This window comes from Metopolophium dirhodum, chromosome 3 (genome assembly GCF_019925205.1).
Source record: "Metopolophium dirhodum isolate CAU chromosome 3, ASM1992520v1, whole genome shotgun sequence".
In the NCBI taxonomy this organism is placed as follows: domain Eukaryota; kingdom Metazoa; phylum Arthropoda; class Insecta; order Hemiptera; family Aphididae; genus Metopolophium; species Metopolophium dirhodum.
In genome coordinates, this window is record NC_083562.1 from 6,574,118 (window position 1) to 6,596,390 (window position 22,273).

At 27.1% G+C, this 22,273-nt stretch overlaps 3 protein-coding genes across 6 annotated transcripts; 2 read left to right on the top strand and 1 right to left on the bottom strand.

The window, feature by feature from the left end:
• The first annotated feature begins 954 nt into the window (after positions 1-954).
• On the top strand, positions 955-5,380 carry LOC132940532 (serine/threonine-protein kinase RIO1). Of its 2 annotated transcripts, XM_061008199.1 has the most exons (11): positions 955-1,175; positions 1,902-2,050; positions 2,114-2,336; positions 2,399-2,650; positions 3,101-3,287; positions 3,360-3,478; positions 3,538-3,641; positions 3,706-3,911; positions 3,983-4,231; positions 4,301-4,439; positions 4,500-5,380. In XM_061008199.1, the coding sequence occupies exons 1-10, from the start codon at positions 1,138-1,140 to the stop codon at positions 4,406-4,408; spliced, it is 1,635 nt and encodes a 544-aa protein (XP_060864182.1). In that variant the 5' UTR covers positions 955-1,137; the 3' UTR covers positions 4,409-4,439; positions 4,500-5,380. The 2 variants fall into 2 exon arrangements, with proteins under 2 accessions (XP_060864182.1, XP_060864181.1); XM_061008198.1 differs by having other exon boundaries at positions 4,301-5,380.
• Positions 5,381-6,515: 1,135 nt separating this feature from the next.
• LOC132940533 (glycylpeptide N-tetradecanoyltransferase 1) lies at positions 6,516-14,399 on the top strand. Its single transcript, XM_061008200.1, has 11 exons — positions 6,516-6,981; positions 7,044-7,143; positions 8,874-8,988; positions 10,500-10,716; positions 10,776-10,892; positions 10,955-11,125; positions 11,485-11,665; positions 11,733-11,850; positions 13,526-13,671; positions 13,741-13,878; positions 13,941-14,399. The coding sequence occupies exons 1-11, from the start codon at positions 6,917-6,919 to the stop codon at positions 13,959-13,961; spliced, it is 1,389 nt and encodes a 462-aa protein (XP_060864183.1). The 5' UTR covers positions 6,516-6,916; the 3' UTR covers positions 13,962-14,399.
• A 2,072-nt stretch (positions 14,400-16,471) lies between these two features.
• On the bottom strand, positions 16,472-20,388 carry LOC132941753 (uncharacterized). 3 transcript variants are annotated; one of them, XM_061009911.1, is made up of 7 exons: positions 20,103-20,388; positions 19,915-19,990; positions 19,747-19,842; positions 19,502-19,672; positions 19,290-19,414; positions 17,337-17,481; positions 16,472-17,267 (listed from the first exon to the last, which is right to left on the bottom strand). In XM_061009911.1, the coding sequence occupies exons 3-7, from the start codon at positions 19,832-19,834 to the stop codon at positions 16,951-16,953; spliced, it is 846 nt and encodes a 281-aa protein (XP_060865894.1). In that variant the 5' UTR covers positions 19,835-19,842; positions 19,915-19,990; positions 20,103-20,388; the 3' UTR covers positions 16,472-16,950. The 3 variants fall into 3 exon arrangements, with proteins under 3 accessions (XP_060865894.1, XP_060865893.1, XP_060865892.1); XM_061009910.1 differs by having other exon boundaries at positions 19,915-20,036; XM_061009909.1 differs by having other exon boundaries at positions 19,915-20,388.
• Positions 20,389-22,273: the final 1,885 nt, after the last annotated feature.

Sequence of the window (22,273 nt, forward strand, 5' to 3'; positions counted from 1 at the left end):
GCTATACTGTGATTGGTAGCTTAATGAACTAACGACTACGTTTACATCTCAACGTTACTCAATATTACTAAGTAGGTATATTTTGTGATATTATTGTGATTAAAATAAACAATTTTAGTTATAGACATTAGTTTACTTCAGTAGGTTGAATTAATTTTTGCCAAAAAAATTACATTTAAAAATCTCATTGCGTGTGTAAAATATAATAATTATTTTAATTATATTTTTAAATTACAACAAAATAACTAAAATCATTATTTTTGGTTTTAATATATAATTTCGTCCAAAATTAAATTTAATATGTCTGTAAAAATAACTGTTTATAATTTATATACTTTTTAGATTTTTTGATTACAGTTATATTTATTTATGATAATATTTGTTTTAAATTGTCAATTCTTAGGTATAAATATTGAAGATTTTATACATTTTTAACAACAAAATAATTTATAAATGTTCGTGATTTTGATGAATTTTGTCAAATTTTTACCTTTAAATCCTTATAAATAAAAATCACGCCTATGCATATTTTATAAAGAATATGTAAAACATAAATTATATATCATATAATTATTTAGCGATGTTTTTAATATTGTTCTGAACTGAATGTCTGATATTCCAATTAATTCTATATTATTATAATATTATGAAACAAAATAATGGCACCAATACACATTGCACTATTAAGTGTATAAACCATAGATAACTATGGATCTTGAATTGCATCAAATAAATGGACCATAAAATATATAATATATATTATAATATCTTCACCACATATATAGAATGTAGAGTAATAGCATTGATTATAAATACTATTTATAATCAATGGTAATAGTATACTCTATGATCTTTATTCTTAACCTTTAACTTGTTCTATGCTTTAACTTCCTTTATTATCTTTCGTTATCATTTGCAGTAGTGATAACAGTGTTTATACTTTATTTTGATCTTTGATAATTAATTAAATACCTTTACATGTGCAACGTGCTATTGAGTATTCGAATAGACGAATGTCGTGCTTCTCTGCTACTTATTTAGTTATGAAAAAGAAAAACTAACTACATATTATATGCTATAGTTTATAGGCTATATCTAGTATTGGAAAAAACCTATTCCCGAGTACTTTTGTCAAAAATGCATCAGTTCAGTGATGCCGAAGAAGACAATTCCCCGTAAGTATATTTTTAAGATTACAATTTAACTTTGGAAACGTGGGTAACGTACTAACATAATGTTTTTAATATATAGAATTATAGGTCAATTCATATATTAAATTTCATGGTTACTACTTATTATTCATCGGTGAATGTATATCACATCAATCTGTAGTGCATAATTGTGGCCACTGACCAGACTTATGAGTTATGATCAATGATCAATAAAAATATTTGATGTTTTTCTAAGGATTTCAATTAGAATCCAGCATTTACTCAATAAAAATAAAAATAAATCCAGTTAGGTATTGCTATAGTAACTGCCGTAAGCACGCCTATGGTCATAACTAGAAATTAATAGTTAGAGGGGATAGTGTCCTAGAGAACCTGAGTTCAAAATAACCATTAGGGTGAAAAGCCCTTTGCATCCTTCCATCATGCCACAGAGACTATATTCTATTCAGGATAAGACCTGTACCGGGTGGCAAAAAGTTTTCTTCCGGCGGCGGTCAGATGATTCTTCCTCCAAGTCAACTGCCAGGTTCGGCATTCGGAACACGCAAACGCACACAAGTCGGCCGCTCTGTACCGCATTTATCTTAAACAGAGTAAATAGAGTTCTATAAAATAAAAATTAGAAAGTTAACCATAGAGTGAAAGTGCAGCCCCCTCGTCATTAAAAAAAAAACTCAAAAATTAATTAAATTTTAATGTATTATATAATTATTTATTTAATATTTTTAGATTGGTCATCAATAACAATGATGATATATCTAAATTGTTTGGTGAGATGACTTTTAATAATAATGGCCGTAAGTTAGTAAATGATCAAAATACATATGATACTGATTACTCAGACGACAGCAGTGATGACGAAACACTTTTTGATAATGGTAAAAAGTAAAAAAAAAATTAATTAATTAATTATTAATTATGTTTCATTTTTAATTAAATAGGATGCTATAGTAGAAAAGGGGCAAATGAAATTAAGGCTCAAATTCAATCTACTACTCCTAACCAACAGAACAAAAATGTCAAAATTAGTGATTACCAACCATCAGAGAATGTAATAAAAAAATTTTTAGACAAAGTAAATACAGATCCGTATGAAGGGCCTGTACTTACTCATGAAGCATCTAATAAACTGATGGAAAGCTACAAAAAAGCTGATGCCATGCGGTATAGCTTATTAATATTTAAGACGTTACATGTAAGTTATAATGTTTTTTGTAATTTTTTAGATTTAGAAATAAAGACAAGTGTGACAGAGCCACAGCTGAGCAAGTAATGGATCCAAGAACTCGAATGATACTATTCAAATTGCTTAACAGAGGAATGATTGGACAAATTGATGGGTGTATATCTACTGGAAAGGAAGCCAATGTGTATCATTCAACTTCAACTGATAGTGAAAAACATTATGCTATTAAAGTATTTAAAACATCAATATTGGTGTTCAAAGATCGTGATCGTTATGTCACTGGTGAATTCAGGTACCTACTCAAAAATTGCCCAATTAGCTTATTATTTTGCAGGTTTAAAATTGTTGATTTAAAACTTGATTCGATTTTTAATTTGTATTTTTATATAATATATTATGTACTATCAACATAATTATTATTTTTTTAGCCACTAACTTACATTATTTCAAAATTGTATTTTTGGAAATTAAGATGGATATATGCAATTTTTATATTTAATATTTTACTGTTTTTTTTTCACCCTTTAATGTATAATTTTTAACTTTTTAATTTTTAAATTATGTTTCAAAATTAGATATAGGCATTTATTATAACACAATTCCAAACTTGTTTAGTAATTTTTGTTTTATTAAGTTTGTTATTTAGACATAAAATTAATGTTTGATTATTTTAAAATATTTTAAATCATAAACTTACGATTCGTTTTTGTAACACACATTTATTGTATTTTTGCATTTGTAGATTTAGACATGGTTACTGCAGGCATAATCCAAGAAAAATGGTACGTTTATGGGCTGAAAAAGAAATGCGTAATCTTGCTCGAATGTATGCAGCTGGTCTACCAGTACCTCAACCAATTTTGTTAAGATCGCATGTTTTAATGATGTCGTTTATCGGTAAAGATGGTTGGCCTGCTCCAAAATTAAAAGTATTTGTGCTGGATATATTTAATTAATCTTCTTTATATACCTATTTGTTTATTATATTTTTATTTTAACAGGATGCTCGTTTAACTACGTCTAAAGCGTGCCAACTTTATAGAGATTGTTTAATAATTATGTGGAAACTATACAACATTTGTAAACTTGTACATGCTGATCTTAGCGAGTTTAATTTATTGTAAATATATTTTTTAACATAATATTCTAAATAAACAATCACAATAAACACAATTATAGGTATAATGATGGTGAAATAGTGATGATTGACGTATCTCAAGCTGTTGAACATGAACATCCATATGCATTAGAATTCCTTAGAAAAGATTGTACAAATATTACAGGTAAATAGTTTTTCTTATAATAGATACTTTGTTGATAATTTGAGTACATATAATTTTTTTTCAGAGTTTTTCCGTCATCATGATGTCGGTACATTAACCATTAAATGTTTATTTGACTTTCTCACTGATCCCACCATCACATTAGATAATATGGAAACTTGTCTTGATCGTCTTCAAGTAAATATGGTCAATTCAGATCCATTAACAAATGAAGAAATGGTTGAACAAGAAGTATTCAAAAATGCATATATACCAAAAAATCTAAACGAGGTACACTATACAATACATCTAAAATTGTTTAAGCAAATTGTGTTTTTGCTAAACATTTTCAATGAATATAGGTTGTTGATTTTGAAAGGGATATTAGTTTGGTAAAATCTGGACAAACTAGTGAAGATTTAATTTATCAAAAAATTGTTGGACTAAAAGACGATTTATCTGGACCTCAAAATACACCAGCAATATTAGAAGATGATGATTCTGATGATACCAATAGTAGTACATCAGAAAAAGAAAGTATTGATTCTGATGAAAAAAGTAAATTTTCTAATTCTGCAAGACCAAAAAATGAAGATGCTGAAAGTAAACGAGTAAGATTTTAATATAGTACTAAGTTGTCTATAATATCTATATTTATATGTGCATGGTGTATTTTTTAGTTAAGAAAAAAACAAGTAAAAGATGAAAAAGCAGATAAGAGGAAGGTGAAATTAAAAAAACATTTGAAAAAAAGAAAAGAAAAAACAACACAGTGCAGAAAAAAATAATTATTATTTAGTTATTATTATACATGCTTTGGTAAAAAACCGTTATTTATTTTTGTCTTTTCAGTCTCTTCAAGTGGATTCTCTATTTCAGGTTCTTTAAATTTGATTTCGGGAAACAATGTTAGATCTTCATCATTACTGAACCCATAAGATGCTCTTAGTTTAGATTCCAATTTATTAATTTCATTGCACAAATCATTACATTCGACTGACTGAGTCATCATTAATTGTATATATTCTTCTCTTTTATCAAAAATAATTTTCTTTATTTCATCTTCAGACTTGATTTTTATATTATCTTTACAACTGTTTATATTACTTATAGCAAATGTTCTATAGTTTTTTGTAATAACACTCACATTTTTTATTAATTTTCTCATCATTTTGGTTGATTTTTAGTAAATTTATTAAGATAATGAACAAATATTATAAACCATGAAATGTTAAAAAAGAATTAAAAAACTGAATCTCTTATATTATTGACTTCAACTACTGCTATAATAAAAAATTAGTTTATTAATTTCTAAATGGCCAAACACAAAATAAAAACATATTTAAAAAATAATAATTGAATGTTTAAAATGACTTGTTGTCAATAACAATCTTCTAAAATTTGCAGTCTGTTCTTGACAAATATCACTAATTTTACGGTTCTCTTCTAAATTGCTATTCAATCAATCTCAAGAAATCCCACCAAAACCCATTAAAAAAAAAAATTAAAAAATATGGTTATAAATATAATAATAAAAATATTGTATGTGTAAAAATAGCAATAAACAAATTTGATGTATAATAACTAGTGGAGTAACTAGGATCATTTTGAGGTGAGTGTCAAGTGGCATTTGTCACAATAGGAGTGAAAAAAAAAACAAACGTTTATATCTGAATGTACGCTGTGATAAATTTATTTTCAATCAATGGTTTTAGGAAAAAAATAAACTTAACAGGACAATAAATTTAATTAACTCATAAGTCACTGCATACAATTGAAAATAATTTAATTCATTACTTCTAAAAATAATAGGAACTTATTATGCTACTTAGTTAAAAGTAACTTAACGTTTTACTTGTTAATCCCCAGCCTTATATATTTGTATTAAAAACAAGATGTAATTGACAGGAAAATTAATAATATATTATTTTGTTTATCAGAAACATCTACAAGATTGTTTTACGTTTTATAAAAACATTACCCAAACTGAACATAATATTGGTATTGTAATGACTAACATAAAAAAAAATAATGATAAAAAGTTACAAGACCGATGCGGCTTATGCCTTATAAATTATAATGAATAATTAATGTTATATTATTCAGTTATTGAAATCCATCCTACTGTTGCAGCAATTTGCAGATTGACTAGAGCACTCCTAGTGTTATCTAACTTTCCTAAATGTCTATCCTTTGGGCTTTTGCTAAGTTTGGGTATCGTTCTGTGGTTTGGGGAACCAACTTCATACCTAGAATTAAGATAATATTAGGCTTATTATATAAAAACAATTAACTTCATTCGTGGCTTTGTGCTCCACTCTAGACATAGTTTTTTATATGTCTATGTGCTCCACACGCGTTATTGTCACCTTAATGATGGAATATTCCTTACGCACCATAGAGTAAATAGTCCGGACTAAGTTACTAGTAGGTAACTAGCGTATATCTAGATATTAGTCCGTAGTGTGGCGTGGTAAAGAGTAATATACTTATGCACAAATCATTTAAATGTAGCTTATCAATTATTGTAATATTTAATTTTATTTCATAATTGATAACGAATACAATTTGTAAAATATTTAATATTTTTCAACGTTCAACCACAGTTCACAGAATTATTGTTCGTACTCCCTCACATGGCTATTTATTTTACAATTGTACATCGTTTAATTTTGGTCGTTGGTTATGTGGAGTTATATTGGAGTATTACTACTGGTGTCTAGTATACTTGTCTATGGTGTCTAGTGTGGACTGTGGTTATATTTTTGTACGCATAACCATAGTAACTACAAAATATTGAAAAATGCCGAGTAATAATCTGCATTCCAGCCGTGGCTTAGTTATGTTAAGTTGTAAACATGTTACATTTATAATTTATCATCGTTCTGATTAATTGTAAGAAAATACTAATTAATAATTATATAGTTATTTGTTGACATTGTAATATATCGATTGTGAAATATTACAATATCGATCTTAAAAATCCGTTAATATATATCGATTATTATCATTTATCAAATAAAATCCCACAAACCAGGTTATGCAACCTCGTGACCTATGATTATTAAAAAAAAAAATTTTAATTTTATTGCCGAACGCCGAGTCGCCGGACGCCGAATGCCGATAATGCTTTTTTCTTTCTCAACTCCGACATTTCGCGGATTTTAATAAATATTTTTAATTTTAGTTTTTAGTTCTAAATTCTTACTAGTTTATTGATTTTTAGCTTCTTTCCTACTTGTTACCATTTCAATAAAGTTTCTTAAAACTACACTTTTCATTACACCTCAAACATCATGAGTGAAACACCAAATATTCCCGACGAGCATCAAGCAAACACCGAAGTCAATCAAACGAAAAAGTAATTAGAATAAAAAGTTCTTAGAAAATATTTCTGTTTTTAATGTTGTGTTCGTTTTCTAGAAAGCGGAATAGGAATCGTAAAAACAGTGTCAAGGTAGAACAAAGTGCTATGAATGGAGCTGTTGAAGAAACTTCACTGCCATCTACTATTTCTATTCAAGTTAGTAGTACCTTTTATTTTATTAATTAAAATTCAAATTGCGAGTAAACAATAAATAAAATGATGAAATAACATTTATTGTAAGAGCTAGAAAATTACTTTAGCAGCTATATTTACAATAATTGTTTGTTTAATTACCTAATTAATGTTTGATATTTTTTTAAATTAATGATCAAATTTGTTTTTTAATTTTGTTTTATTTGTGTCGTGTACTCATATAGTCATATTTATTAATTTTCTGCATAAAAAGACGAACATCTTTATAATATTACTATTGTTTAATTTTTTTTTTTTTAATACGTTAACTGTCATGTGACTGCTTGCGATCAACTGTTATTCTTAAATTTTATACTTTTGAGATTACCGGCACCCATAGTTGGACATGATTACTATCATGCCATCTGACTACTGGCAACCGTAAATTAATATGGTTCTATATATTATTGACTTTTTCTATGGTACTACAAATTGTGTCAGCCCGGCCATGGGCGCTGTGAATGCTTCGTGGGCCCTCTTTTTTATTTTATTTTTTAGGGTCTCGTCAATATTTTTTTTTGCTTGGCGTGTTCCAGATCTATACAGAGAGTAGGGCTCCGCAAAGTCTTTATCAAAATATTTAACTGTATTGTTACATGTGGACCATCCATGATCCCAAAAGATGATGATTTGAAATAAGTCGTAGCTAATTTATCAGAAAAATGACATGGTTATTTATTCTAATAATATAAATTGTATAGTAGTCATATAAAAGTGTATGTGGCTGAGTGTGGCGTGAAGTTGCTCTGGTCTCAACAGCTCTGGTACATCTGAATATCTTGCGCTATTTGGTGTGGATATGGACGTGACATCGGCTCTTGAGAATTTGTTGTATTATAATGCGACAATGTCATCACCTGACCTTGCCAATTTCTAATGCTAATTTAATATGTTTGCCAAATTCCAAAAGGCAAATAAGTTGCGACTCGTGGTACGTGCGCTGGCAGTCCTATGCATCTATTGATTCATAGTTTTGTTTATTTAAATAGCTGTTGTAAATAATTTATAAGTGAACCCACTGCCCTTATAAATATGATATGAAAATAATATGAATCCGTAAGGGCATTGCTCACAACAATATGTCATTTTTAGGCTCAATTTTTCTTTACAGGGCCCAAAGCTGTTAATTATGGGGCCGTAAAACTGGTGCGCGCTTAGATAGAATCATAAAAATTTTTTTGATCTAATCGACATATTATTTTTATTATTTTTATAGTTTTAAATTTGGAATGCCATGGGAAAATATGCTTGGCGTGTCGATAATCTTGACCACCGCCGGTCACATTTATTGTTTCATATGATTATACAGAGTGATCACCAAGTATGCTAACCCCCATTTTTTCCTTTAATAATGAAGCTATTCTAATTCTGATTTTTGGAATTTTTAAATATATTCAAAGACTATATTTTTAAACTCTTGACATTTTTTGCACTATACTTAGGAGTATCTTGTGGTGATACAAACTTCTGTTTTTCAAATGAGAACCCCCCTTTTTTACTGTGAATGAATCAGTAGATAATTTTTTTGAAAATTTTGATGTACCACATATACCACAAAATATTATATTATTATCAATAGTTACAAGAAGCAATAATATAGTTTCAAATATTTTCTTTATGTAGTTGCAAACAATTTGTTTGAAAAATTCTAATCACATAAAATCTTTACTATTTACAACTGCTACTTTTTGCAGGATATTCAAAAAGCAATGGAAGTCTTCTCACTTCAACAAAGAGCAGCTAAAACTCCAGAAGAAGCTTTGCATAAGCAATATAAATTTTGGTACACACAACCGGTACCTAAAATGAGTATGTAGTGTTTACATGTTTTTATTTGAATAATACTTAAAAATTATTAATGGCAATAGTACTGTTAACAATTGGTAAGTATTTTAACTAATGTGCATGTATATCACTTTATTTATTTCAACGGATCGAGCCCATCATAAAAATAGTAGTTATTGTGACAATCAACACAGTGACAAAGTAATTTGAAAATAACTCTAATCAAGTGGTATTAGATCTAGTAGAATAAACTGGAACGTTGAAAAATATATATGTAAAAACTCAGGACAATCTCCATTATTATTAACTAAGTATAAACCTAATTTAGTTCTCAAAATCCAGATTTAAGGAGGCAAAAATAGAACTATAATCAGAATGAGGCTCTCTAGGAATGTTACAAATTAAAACAAAAGTAACAAAAACATATGCTGAACAGCTCCAGAGACTTTTTGACCCTTTAAAAAGTGAAACCACACCGCGGAACAATACTTCAAATTACAATTTGTATCTAAGAACAGATGACCTGACATAGATTAAGAACCTTAAAATGCTTACAACAACTTTTATAAATCCAAGTAGTTTAATTTGAAACCTTGTTTGAACCAGATTTTAGTCAATTTTTATTTTAGAGGCATAATTATCAAGTCAAAATTACTTTCATAAAATAGATTTACCCATATTGGTATCAGAAATAGATTTTGTTTAAATTTATAAAAACCATGTCTTATTATGCTAACGCGTACTGGGAAAGTTATAAATTTTTCTATAAAGACATCTCATATCACTAGCATAACTTCTAAAATTCTCGGTTCTATTCAACGTAATCTTAGTAAGGAAATTTACTGTTACCTGTACAATTTATCACACTGTGTATTGGTATAAAAATGTTATTTACATATAATATTATATTTAAATATTGTAACACATAATATCTAAGATTTTTGTAGTTCATTTTAAATGTTATGAGAATAATAATGGTAATTTTAGTATTATAAATTTGTTTATATAAACAACAATAGCATCTAGCAGCATAGTTACTATTTCCCTAAAGGTGCGGGGGAGGGGGGGCTGATATTAGAAAAAAAAATTGTACATCAGATAAACATTCAGCACTCCCTTAATTTACTTTATTCGTTATATTCCATAAGATGCGCTTATAAAGGCTATGTTTTTACTTAAAAACATGACATTTGATACTTGTCTTACAATTTTTAATTTTTAATTTTCAAATTTTTTAGATCATTCAATAATTGAGGTGTCTAGGATACTTAATCTTAACTCTTTTTCTGTATCTTAATTCTACATTGATATTGCGATGGATGCTTAGCATTGCCAAACCATTTAGCCAATTCTGAATTGAAATAAATAACTATAACACAACAAACTTATAAAAAAACACTAATCAAACTTAGTGATAACGAAACAAATTATAGAAGGACGAGCTTTGTATTCTAATAAAAATGAAATCTGGTGTTTTTTTTTAACTATGTCTAATAATAACATTAAATATATCTTAATTCACTAAATTTATATAGGTGAAACAATACTTAATGATGGTCCCATTGAAGAGGATAAAACAATAGATCAGATTAGAAATGAACCATTTACATTGCCTGAGGATTTTCAATGGGATACACTTAGTCTTGACGATCCTTTTGTTTTAAAAGAATTGTATACATTGTTAAATGAAAACTATGTTGAAGATGAAGATAGCATGTTTCGATTTGATTATCAGCCTCATTTTTTAAAATGGTATTTTTAACATTTATATATTAAGTTGTTCAATTTTTATATTGTTTAATTAATAACAGGGCTCTTCAACCTCCTGGATGGTTAAAAGAATGGCATGTTGGAGTGCGTGTCATTAAAAGTAATAAATTGGTTGGTTTCATTAGTGCCATCCCAGCTTTGCTTAAAGTCTATAACAAGTAAATATGATTTATTATTTTATTTTGTAACCATTTAATAAAATTGATTATTTCATATGTAGGTCTCAAAAAATGGTGGAGATTAATTTCCTTTGCGTTCATAAAAGATTACGCAGTAAAAGAGTAGCTCCGGTTTTGATTCGTGAAATAACTAGACGAGTGAACCAGACGGGTATTTTTCAAGCCGTTTATACAGCTGGAATTGTGTTACCTAAACCCATAGGAACCTGCAGGTAATTAAATAAGATTGTTTGTAATATTATAAAATGTTGACCGTTAATCACAGTGTTACTAATGTTATAATGTCAAATACATACATTTAATAGTTTTATTTTGTTTTATGATAAAATAAAATAATTTTCCTTTTTAATAAACAAAATTATACCTTGGCCTGTCATAAAATAAACTCTTCAAGAATAATTTCTAAAAATAAAATATTTATGGATTTAAAAATAAATTAACATTATTATACCCTGTTCTAAAAGATAAGACACCAGATTTACGTAGCAATACCAGTTTTGCCCGTGGCCGCTCTATGTCTTCTCACTTAGTGGAATATTTTGTTCTTGTTAATTTAAATTATATTGTTTAGATATTGGCATCGTTCTTTAAATCCAAAAAAGTTAATAGATGTTAAGTTTTCTCACTTAAGTCGCAATATGACTATGCAACGGACATTAAAGTTACATAAACTTCCTGATTCAATTCGCACTCCTGGATTTCGTAAACTCACCGAAAAAGATTTGCCGCAAGCTCGAAAATTACTTTCTAATGTAAGAATATAGGGTACACTAACGAAAAAGTGAACCAAATTTAATATTTATTAATTTTACTTTTTAGTATATGAAAACCTTTGATTTGTCACCTATGTTTTCTGATGAGGAATTCAAACATTGGTTCCTACCTCAGGAAGGAATTATTGATGCTTATGTTGTTGTAAACAATAACAAAATTACAGGTATTATTATTGTGCTTACTTTAAGAGGACACTACACCTGTATGTATTGTATCTGTCTTACACAGAAAGTCTACGTAGTGGATTCTAAAAGTTTATCTATAGTTGATATTAGAACAAATTTACATATTATCAAATTTTTAAAAAAAGAATATACTTTTGCTTAACATATTTTTATTTTTTATTTTTATCAGCTTCTCATACATAACATTATTATAGCCTATTTTAATTTTAAAATTAATATATGAATGTAACTTTGCTCTGCCATAGCTAATATTGTAATCTACAAATTAGATAGTTGTTAAATTTACTCTAATATTAATTGTAGTGTAACTAATAAAAATCTGTTACTTAGATTTGCTAAATTACATGATGTGGGGGGGAGGTCCAAACCTGGTGCATCACTTCTATCAATGAATAATCATATTGATATTGTTATTCATAAAATGCATGCATCAAACTTTGGTTCACATTAAGATATCATTGGAATACATTTTAGTTAGTTTTCAGTATGTTAAATTGTATAAATTGTAGGTTTATTGCTTCTTTACCGGTTAAAAAGTTTTGACAAATCAATGTTGTAGATATTACTAATAGTTAAATGTAGATTAAAATTGAGATAATTCCTCGATTTGTTATGTAAAACTACCTTGGGTAAGTCTCCAGACCTTTGAACAGTAAGTTTCTTGCAAATTTTTTCACACACTTGAATTCAGCATACTTAAGCACATATTTTGTGCAATAAAAGGGTGTCCGGTAAAGTAGGCTTATACCAAATTGTTTATCTATTTATTATTATAATACCATTCCAGTGTTTTGGTTACCTTTAAAATAAACAATTATGATTTTATTACAAAGTTGATAATATATGTTACATAGATATGATAAAATGTTAGTGACTTATTCCAAAATGTAAAACAGTTTTTGTTAAATATGGTTATACTTGTAATCATAATTATTTCTAAATCATTTTTTTATTCAATTTTTCTTTGTATGAGTTTTTTCAATTTTATTTATTTATAATTGATTAATGATTATTGATTACAAACAATATATATATAAAAGATAGGAGATTTACTGGGATGTAATGTAACATTTATTTTGACTTAAGAGGATGTCACACCCGCATATGTTGTCTCCGTCTTACAAATGTAAAACATAACAAAAACATTTTTGCGTGGGACAACTTTTATCTTTCTGTGTTTGTAGTAGTGACTTCAAAATTTCTGAATATATAAGGTGAAAAATTATCTATGCGTCCATATTTTAGATAACATAAATTGCTTTTAAACATTTAGTTTTTTTGTTTTTTTCATTTGCTTATAAAAAATGATTGAATAGTGCTATTAAAAAAAAAAGCACATTTAGTTCTTTCTTTACGTGTTGTGAAAATTTGGTAGTTCTACAACAACTATGGTGCGAGAAAAGTTGTCCCGCGCCAAAAAATTTTTGCTATGTTGTACATTTGTAAGACGGAGACAACACATGCAGGTGTAACATCCTCTTAATATTAAATAATGTAGGATTTTGGGTTAATTGATAGATTAGAACACTGTTTGATTTTCCATTATGTATAAATTTCTTCTATTGTATAATCTATATATTTTTATATATTCTCACCAGAACTAAAAAAATGATTTATATCTATTTTTCTATATTAAATTATAAATTTTTACAGATTTAGTTAGTTTTTATACTCTTCCTTCGACTATTATGCATCACCCGACTTATCGTACATTAAAGGCAGCATACTCTTTTTATAATGTCTCTACTAAAACACCATGGATTGATCTTATGCAAGACGCTCTTATTTCAGCTAGAGATGTAAGTTACACTATTAATATTTAATAATATTATTATTATTATTATATTAATACAATTTGAACTATTTAGGCTAATTTTGATGTGTTCAATGCTTTGGACCTAATGGACAATAAGGAATTTTTAGAACCACTTAAATTCGGAGTTGGAGATGGAAACTTACAATACTATTTATACAATTGGAAATGCCCTGTAATTCATAGTAGCAAGGTAATAATTTGATATTTAACTATTTAATTGCACACGTTCAAATTATATTATCTATATTACAGATTGGATTGATCCTTCAATAATAAGAAGTGTCACTAAATAAAAGTTGAATAATATATGTACAATCTATGAATAATAATTAATCCCAACAACATTTAATTAATAATGTAAGTTATATTTATAAATATATATTTTTTCTTTTTTTTAAGCGTTTTGCAATTGTAATAATTTTTTTAATTGGTAAAATATGAATTTAAAATAGTGCAAACAAATTTAATACTTAAGTTTTAATGAATGTTAATTTTTTTGTTAGGGAAGAAACAACAAACAGTATATTATTGTGTAGTTGTTAAAAATAGCAAATTTCTCTTTCACAATTTTTCATAATAATGTATGTTAGGTTTCGGAATTTTTTTGTAAAGGTAGTTTATTATTGATATTACCTTTTTAAAAATGTATGATCATGAATAAAATATTTTGTGAATTTATATAATAAAATATGGTTTTTGATACTCTAAAAATTTGTCTGCTATTTTTAATGTGATATCTACATTATTTTATATTATATAACTTATTTGAATTATTTTAATATTTCTGAAGTACAAAATTAATATGACTATATGAGTATACTATAAATACAAATATTAAAAAATAAATATACTTCATTCAGAATTTAATATAATTTATTGTCATTTTTAGAACTAGCTACCAACGTCTACATTATATTTATGTGGAAAACATTTAATTACCACCTTATTTTGTATTGCTATAAAATACATTTATACATTATTTTATTTATTTTATAAACATTAAACATCCATGAGTCAGTCATGGCATATGGATATGAATTTTGTATTATTATATTTTTATTTGTTTTTCTTTCCAAACTATATAAATAATATTATATTATGATACTTTGAAATTATACCTACTATAAATTGAAATTTTAGCATCTATTATCAAAAAAATATGTTTTGAATATTATTAATTAACTCACAAGTAGATTTTTATTACTCAATATGTTGCTAAATACTTAATTACTAAAAATATTTTACCTCAGTTTTTATAGTACTCAACATGTAAAATATTCTAGAATGCTTCATTTTTAGTTTTATTTCTTAGATCTTAATCATTTATATCCAAAGTTCAATTTAATGTTTTATCTTTCAGACTCATGCACAACATTGTTCAAACGCATTCACATAAAATTGATTTTTGAGTTTCTTAAAAATTATATCACCTATTACAAAAATTATAAAGAATAATATTTTTGAGATTTTGACATATTGGTCTTAAATTTTATTATCTGACTATACATTTGACTTTAAAATAAAAAATCATGTTTTAATACAATATTTAGACGAATTGATACTACATTTCCTTAAAAATGTTATTATTTATAATTTTACTTTTAAGATATGGACTTTTTTGTGAGGGTATAGCCCCCTTTCTCTCCCTATGTGTATCGTAGAACCAGTTCTGGATATTGGACTCTTAAGGCCCCGGTGCAAAAAAAAAAAAAAAAATGAATAGTACAGTAAAACTTCCGTTAACAGTCAGTTTTTTTGGTCCCATCGAGTGGTATCTTAGTGTTATCCTACCTCTGTAGGACGGGCACCTCTAAATAGCGGTCATTATTTACAGTCAGTCTCCTATATAATAGTGAAAAGTAAAATGTTAAACTATTCTGTTTTAAGGAAATTATTTTCCTCGATTTTGCATTGGTAGAATTGTCAATTATCTTCTCTATATTTAGAGTTTCAGTTCGTTCCTTTTCTATATTTAAAATTGATATAATAAATAAACGTTCTTATCCACATGTGTTTTTTAGGTAATTTTTTATAAGCTTAAGATTGAAAAATGATTGTTCTGATCCTGCCACAGTGATCGGCATTGTCAAAAAAATTATACAATCACTTAAAACGTCTAAAAAACTACTTCCGGTTCATCCGGCATTGAGAAGAACCTCGATTAACCGTCAGTCATGGAACTAAAGTCAAGGTCCATTGACTAAGGACCTTTTAATGGTTTTATATACTAACATGTACAATATAGACTCAGACTTTTATACTTAAAATTAGGGATGTGCTACATATTTGAAAATAAGTATCTAGATTAGATACAACTATTCAAGGAAGTATAAGACAAGACGTACAGGGCTATGCATTGAGATTTGTATTCGTTTGACTTAAGCGTTGATATTCTCTTAATTCTTCTTTGTCAAATAAAAAATACAACTAACAAATGTCAAAAGATACAAATTTATTTAAGTTACGAGTATCTAAAATATTATAAATATTAATTATACTCTAGGTATAGCTAAATTAACAAAATACAACTTCATTTTCATATTATATATTTAAACCTTTATTATTAAACAGTTTAAATAATATAATTTCAAAGTAAAACAAGTAAAAATAAATCTTGAACACATAATAATTATTTAAAATATAATTATGAATAACAAAATAAAATGTTAAAATTGTTTATACAATGTAATATTTACAACAAAAGTTTAGGTTTTAACTTTTTATTATATTTATTACCATTGATCAAATATACATATAAATGTATATCAATGATTTTACCTTTATTATTAATTTTGAATGTTTAAAATTGGCTATAAGATCACAGATTTAAAATTAAATTAATTTTATATTAATTCATAATAACACACAACAATTTCAACCAGTTGTTGACAGAACTCCATCAAATTAATTTTATAATGAAATTGAATTTCATAAAAATTAGTTGAATTAAACATTTCAGAATTAAAATATATATAAATCAAGATACACAAATCGTATTTAAACTCTATCGATTTAATAATAGATATATTTTATCTTAAATAAATACAGTATTAAAAAATAATGTAAAATTACTATTGTATGATTATGTATTGGTTTTAGATGTTAAATAAAATATAATCTATTTATAATTTTGGTTATAGACAAAATTAATAAATAATAAAAATAATGAACGAAATACGATAAGTTAAGCTAGACATTAAAACTAAAAAAAAATATTAATTTAATAAGTATTGGGCACCAACAATAATTGAAGAGATTCATATTAATTGTTGTGTAACAATTGTGTTCGGAACAACGTCCATAAATTAGTAATACCTTGTAAATAGTTCAAATCAATTTTACCATCAGCTGGAGTTACATGTGCAAAATCTATTAGTGATACTCTTAACAAAGGATAAGTGTTTTTGTCATTTGTTAATGTTTCTGCATCATAAGCTAACAAAACCGAACTAGAATAAAAATGGTAATGTTTTTGAGTTTGGAAGTATCGTCTTATATGATCCAATTGAGCTGTAAAGCTTTGAACAAGTTTTTCTACACCTAGATATCCACTGTTAATGTTTAAAAATGTCTCGAACACTGAAATATTACATTTTATTTAGTAAAATATAAAATTATTATTAGTTAAACTAGATATAAAGATGATACCAGAGATAACTTTTCCTGGATCTAAACTTTTGCCAAATTCTTTATCATATTTCTGTGGCCGTACCAAATTGGAATTTAATAAATCGTACACTTGAAAACCTGGTATACAAAAACTCCACTGTTTTTTACATTCTGTATATTTCGCCTAAAAAAATTTTTTTAAACATAATTAATTATGTGGTTACTTGAATAAAAGTGACCTTCATCGAAATAAAGCTATATGATTGTGTAATATAATATGTTGCATTGTTGTATTATTAAGTATATATATTAGTTATTTTAAATTTAAATAAATATATGTATTACTAAAGAAACCGGTTTCAGTATATAAATTGTGATTCAATTAATCGTTTAACAGTTCACTGTAAGTGTTGTGAGGATCTTATTTTTCATTTGAATTAATTTTTATACAAAGTGGGTCGAGGTGTTTTCCTGTATGGCTACCAGGCTAAATAGCATTGGCCACACTGAACAATATTAAATATGTCTATATATCTATTGCTAACAATTTTTATTACTTGAATGATACATAATTATTAAACATTTTGTTTTGATATAGAGTAAATACACAATTGATACTAAATATAGTTCATGGTGGTTAAGACACAAATTGTATAAATATGAAAATATGATTTATTTATGACTCATAATTTCAGATTTCATTGTAACTTCAACTAAGAAATCCAGAATTATTGATACCCAAAAAATATAACAGTTGTATATATTTTATTTATTACATTCAATTAATAAAATTAATAAATAGCAACAATTCATCAAAACACATGCATGTGTTGCTCCGTCTAACAAATGTACAACATCAAAATCTGTTAAGCACGGGACAATTTTACTTCCTCTGTATTTATAATAGAATTACCAAAACGTAGCCAATTATGTTTAATAATTAATTTAAAAAAAACATAATGTTCTCAAACTGATAATTTTAAACGCATTTGTTATCCAATTAATAAAGCTAGACACAGATAAAGTTCTTCCTAATGCATTGTGGAATTTTGGAAATTCTACTATAATTACAGAGGGAGTATCCCGCGCAAAACATTTATTTGTATGTTGTTCATTTGAAGACGGAGACAATCGTGTGACATTGTCTTAATAATAAAACAAATCTTAATAGTTTTTTCTCCAACACTTTAATTAGATACAAAATTATTAATAATAGCATTTTAAAAACTGTTTATCCAATATAATCTTTAATTAAAAGCTTCTATATATTATTAAAAGTCGGTTAATATGTCAAATCACTTAACATGACTATTGACTGCAATATTAAGTAATCGCCATTTTAAAAATATCTGGTAAAAATATTATACAAATTATTATTATATTTAATATAAGTCATTGGGTGATATATATATGATTATTGTTACCGGTCTCTCCAATGTAATATTAAATTAGATTTCTAGTTATATTTAAACAATTATTTAGGAACAAGTTATTTTTTATTATTTAAGCAGCAACTACAAGGTTATTAGCTTACAATTGTTAGATTCATGCAACATAAACATCACGATAAAATATAGTTATCCACTATACAATATTCACAGAGGCCAGGGAAGACTGTCAAATTCCAGATAACCTTTATGAAGCAATAAGACCCTATGCCAGTACCAAAAAAATAATCACTTTCCTAAAAAAAATTGAACTGTACAACATAATATTATAATGTAAATATCTTATTTATCTAAATTACTTTTTATGGTTTTATCATGTGCATAATTGAAAGGGCGAAAACAGTGTATTGGAATCAAAAGATAATAATTCTACTTCGTTAAAATTGTAAACATCACATGCGTTTAGAACTAACTTAAAATGTGACTGATACAAGTTGATACTTATTGATTTTTAGTATTTAGTGTTAACTAAATTATAATTTTAAAATTATTTTTGCTTTAAGTACTAATTTAATTAATTTTAATAAAACATAAGTCAATTTACATTTTCATCATCTTTTTTCTTTTCCGAACATCCTGGTTCCCATGTCTGTGAACCAATTTTTACATCCATCACACATGGTTTTTTCATGCCTGTAGTAATATCATCCAATACAATGAATGTCATATCTATACAATAAATAAATTAAATTTAGATGTATGGCAAAAACCATGGAAATAATTATAAAACATAAAAGTTCATATGAATCTACAAACCTTTAGAATTAATTTGAACATTGACAGTACCATAATACAATGGAACTAGTGCCCTGAGATTTATTAGGGTTTCATTTTTTAATAATTCATCATAAAAGCGTACTTCATTCTTTCCTTTTGTACCGCCCTCTACTGATTTCAATAAGTAACCTTCTTTATGTTTCAATAAACCTATATAAAAAAGCAAATATACAGCTTGTTGTGTGTTAGTTTTACAAACAGTTATTTCTTGACATTATACAAACCCAACAATGGTTTTTCTTTAGTAAATTTATGACCTCCAACTTGGTTGTCATATGGGAGTAAATCGTCCAAATCCAACCAATTAGCCATGACGATTACTATTGAATAACAATTGAAAAATAATCTATTAATGACCATAAAAATTAAAATGTGTATGAAATACCACAAACCTTGTGCGAAGTTGATGACGGCCTTGTGTTTTCACTTTTTCAGTTAACATGAATTGATGGCAGGACTTCAGTTACACTAAATTACCATATAAGTACTATTTGATTGTTATTATTATATTTTTCTAAAGTCATTTACAGAAGAAATAAATTGAATTTTGTAAATTTAAAAAATTTTAGTTTTTTTTTACCCAAAAACCGATTAATCAATCACTCATGACGTGCTGTATACCTCGATAGACATTAATTTTGATTGCAAAACGTTTTCAAACACACGACATGCTTAAAAATGACCACATATAGACAAAGCCCACAATTATATTGAATTGTTGCTTTAGAGCGTAAGACACGATCTGCAGGACGGAACAAAAATATACAGTCACTATGTTGAGACATATGTTTCGCGAGTGATAACTATTAAATAATCAGTGAATCACTAATCTGCTATCGCAATCGTCATTAGATAAGATCATATATAGATGTCCGTGGAATGAGGAGACCTTAGATCATATACAATATGATCTATACAATATGATTGTATATGATCTAAGGAGGAGACCAAACTGCGCTTTTGATAACGTCCAGAAATGAGTCGCACTATTAAATGGCCACAGGCTGCGCTGCGTACGCTAGGATTACTACTTTAACCCACGCAGTGTAAGGATTATTCAAGTTTTTGGCGTTTTTTGGTAAATATATGCATTATTTTGAAACATAACCCTCTTTAGATTTTATAGCTTGTACGATTACGCCATTTATATATGTGCATAAGTGTATATTTCATAAACATGTTATTCTTAAGAAACAAATTTGAGTATAACGACGATACATAAATCGGGCCCAGACTTCCTGTGAACAAAGATATATAGCCATACAGCCATATAGATATAAAATAACTAATAACTAAATATAGTGTTAATGGATTATACAATTTAATTATTTACACAAAAATAAAAATAATATTTATCTACATGTCTATGATATTTGATAATCGTAGGATCAAGAACGGGTTCGACGTGCCATCAGGGCCGTATTTATACTTTTTGCGCCCTGGGTCAACAATATTTGTACGCCCAGCCCAAGAAAAAAAAAATTAACGGTCGCCCGGTCGCCTGGCCGCCCGGGGCAAATGTCCCCGTCCACCCCTTAAATACGGCCATTTTTGAACAATATTGGTCAATGGTCATATTTTACTAGAATTATCTAGTCTTCATGACTCATATTATAGTCATATCAGTAATATCACAATTCACAGTCATTACACATCCTGCATTCATTAAACTCATTAGTCATTACTCATTAGTACTGACTCATATCCACGGGTATTACCAGCATAGATACTAATGAATAGATAGGCCATTTGGGTAATCAGAAAAAAAACCTCCGGAAAAAAATTCAAAATCCCCAGAGCAAATACTTATATATAATTGTACATCATAAAATTCTTATAACTCGCTTTAAAATTAAAATATAATATAAAGCCTATGATATTACCTAGACAATAATCTTAACTTTAAATTGTATAAGAAATCAATCCACTCCAGTAGCGCATATAGAAATAATTTTTGGGGTGGGCTATATAAAATGATTGATTATTAAATGGTACTTTAATTTTACTATAAAATTTAAACAAAATTGTTACATATAGGTATATAGTTGTCGAAATTATCTCCCACTAAATATAAATAATTGCGGTGTTATTACTTTTTTTCGTCTAGATAATGTTATAAGTTATTACTTTTAATTATAAAATTGATAATTATAGTACCTATATTGCATATTAATATTTTAGTTAAAAAATCATTTAAGATGTTAGGATTCATAAACAGGAATACGATTCATTTTAAAAACATTAACTCATTTATAATATAATGTTATTTGATTTCAGTAGGTATAATATTTGTCAAATTAAGATTCAACTTACTGTACTTTTAGACTGTATAAACATTCCCCCACGCCATCCTCGAAGGACGGCCCTAACTGCTGAGTTCCAAATTGAGTAAACTTAAAATATAACATATCTATCAACGGTCGCTTTTGAAAACTACTGGGAAATTTTTACATTGGCCCCCTAAAGTACCAACTATAGATTAAGTTTCCCATTAAACAAGATACTAAAGTTGAAAATCAAAGCATTTTTACTGCTCCAAAAGGAGATGACAGTCATTAAAAACACACATCATTGTAAAATCAATAATATTCTATTAATCGCTCCGCTCAAAATCTAATTTTACAGGGAATGTGGGCGACCGTAGGTAAACACAGTTGTTACAGATAAAGAAGTAAAAAATACAAACATATTAATATAATGTGTTAGCCGGCGCATTGTATAGGCAAACTAGGTACATTACTTCATTGTTCA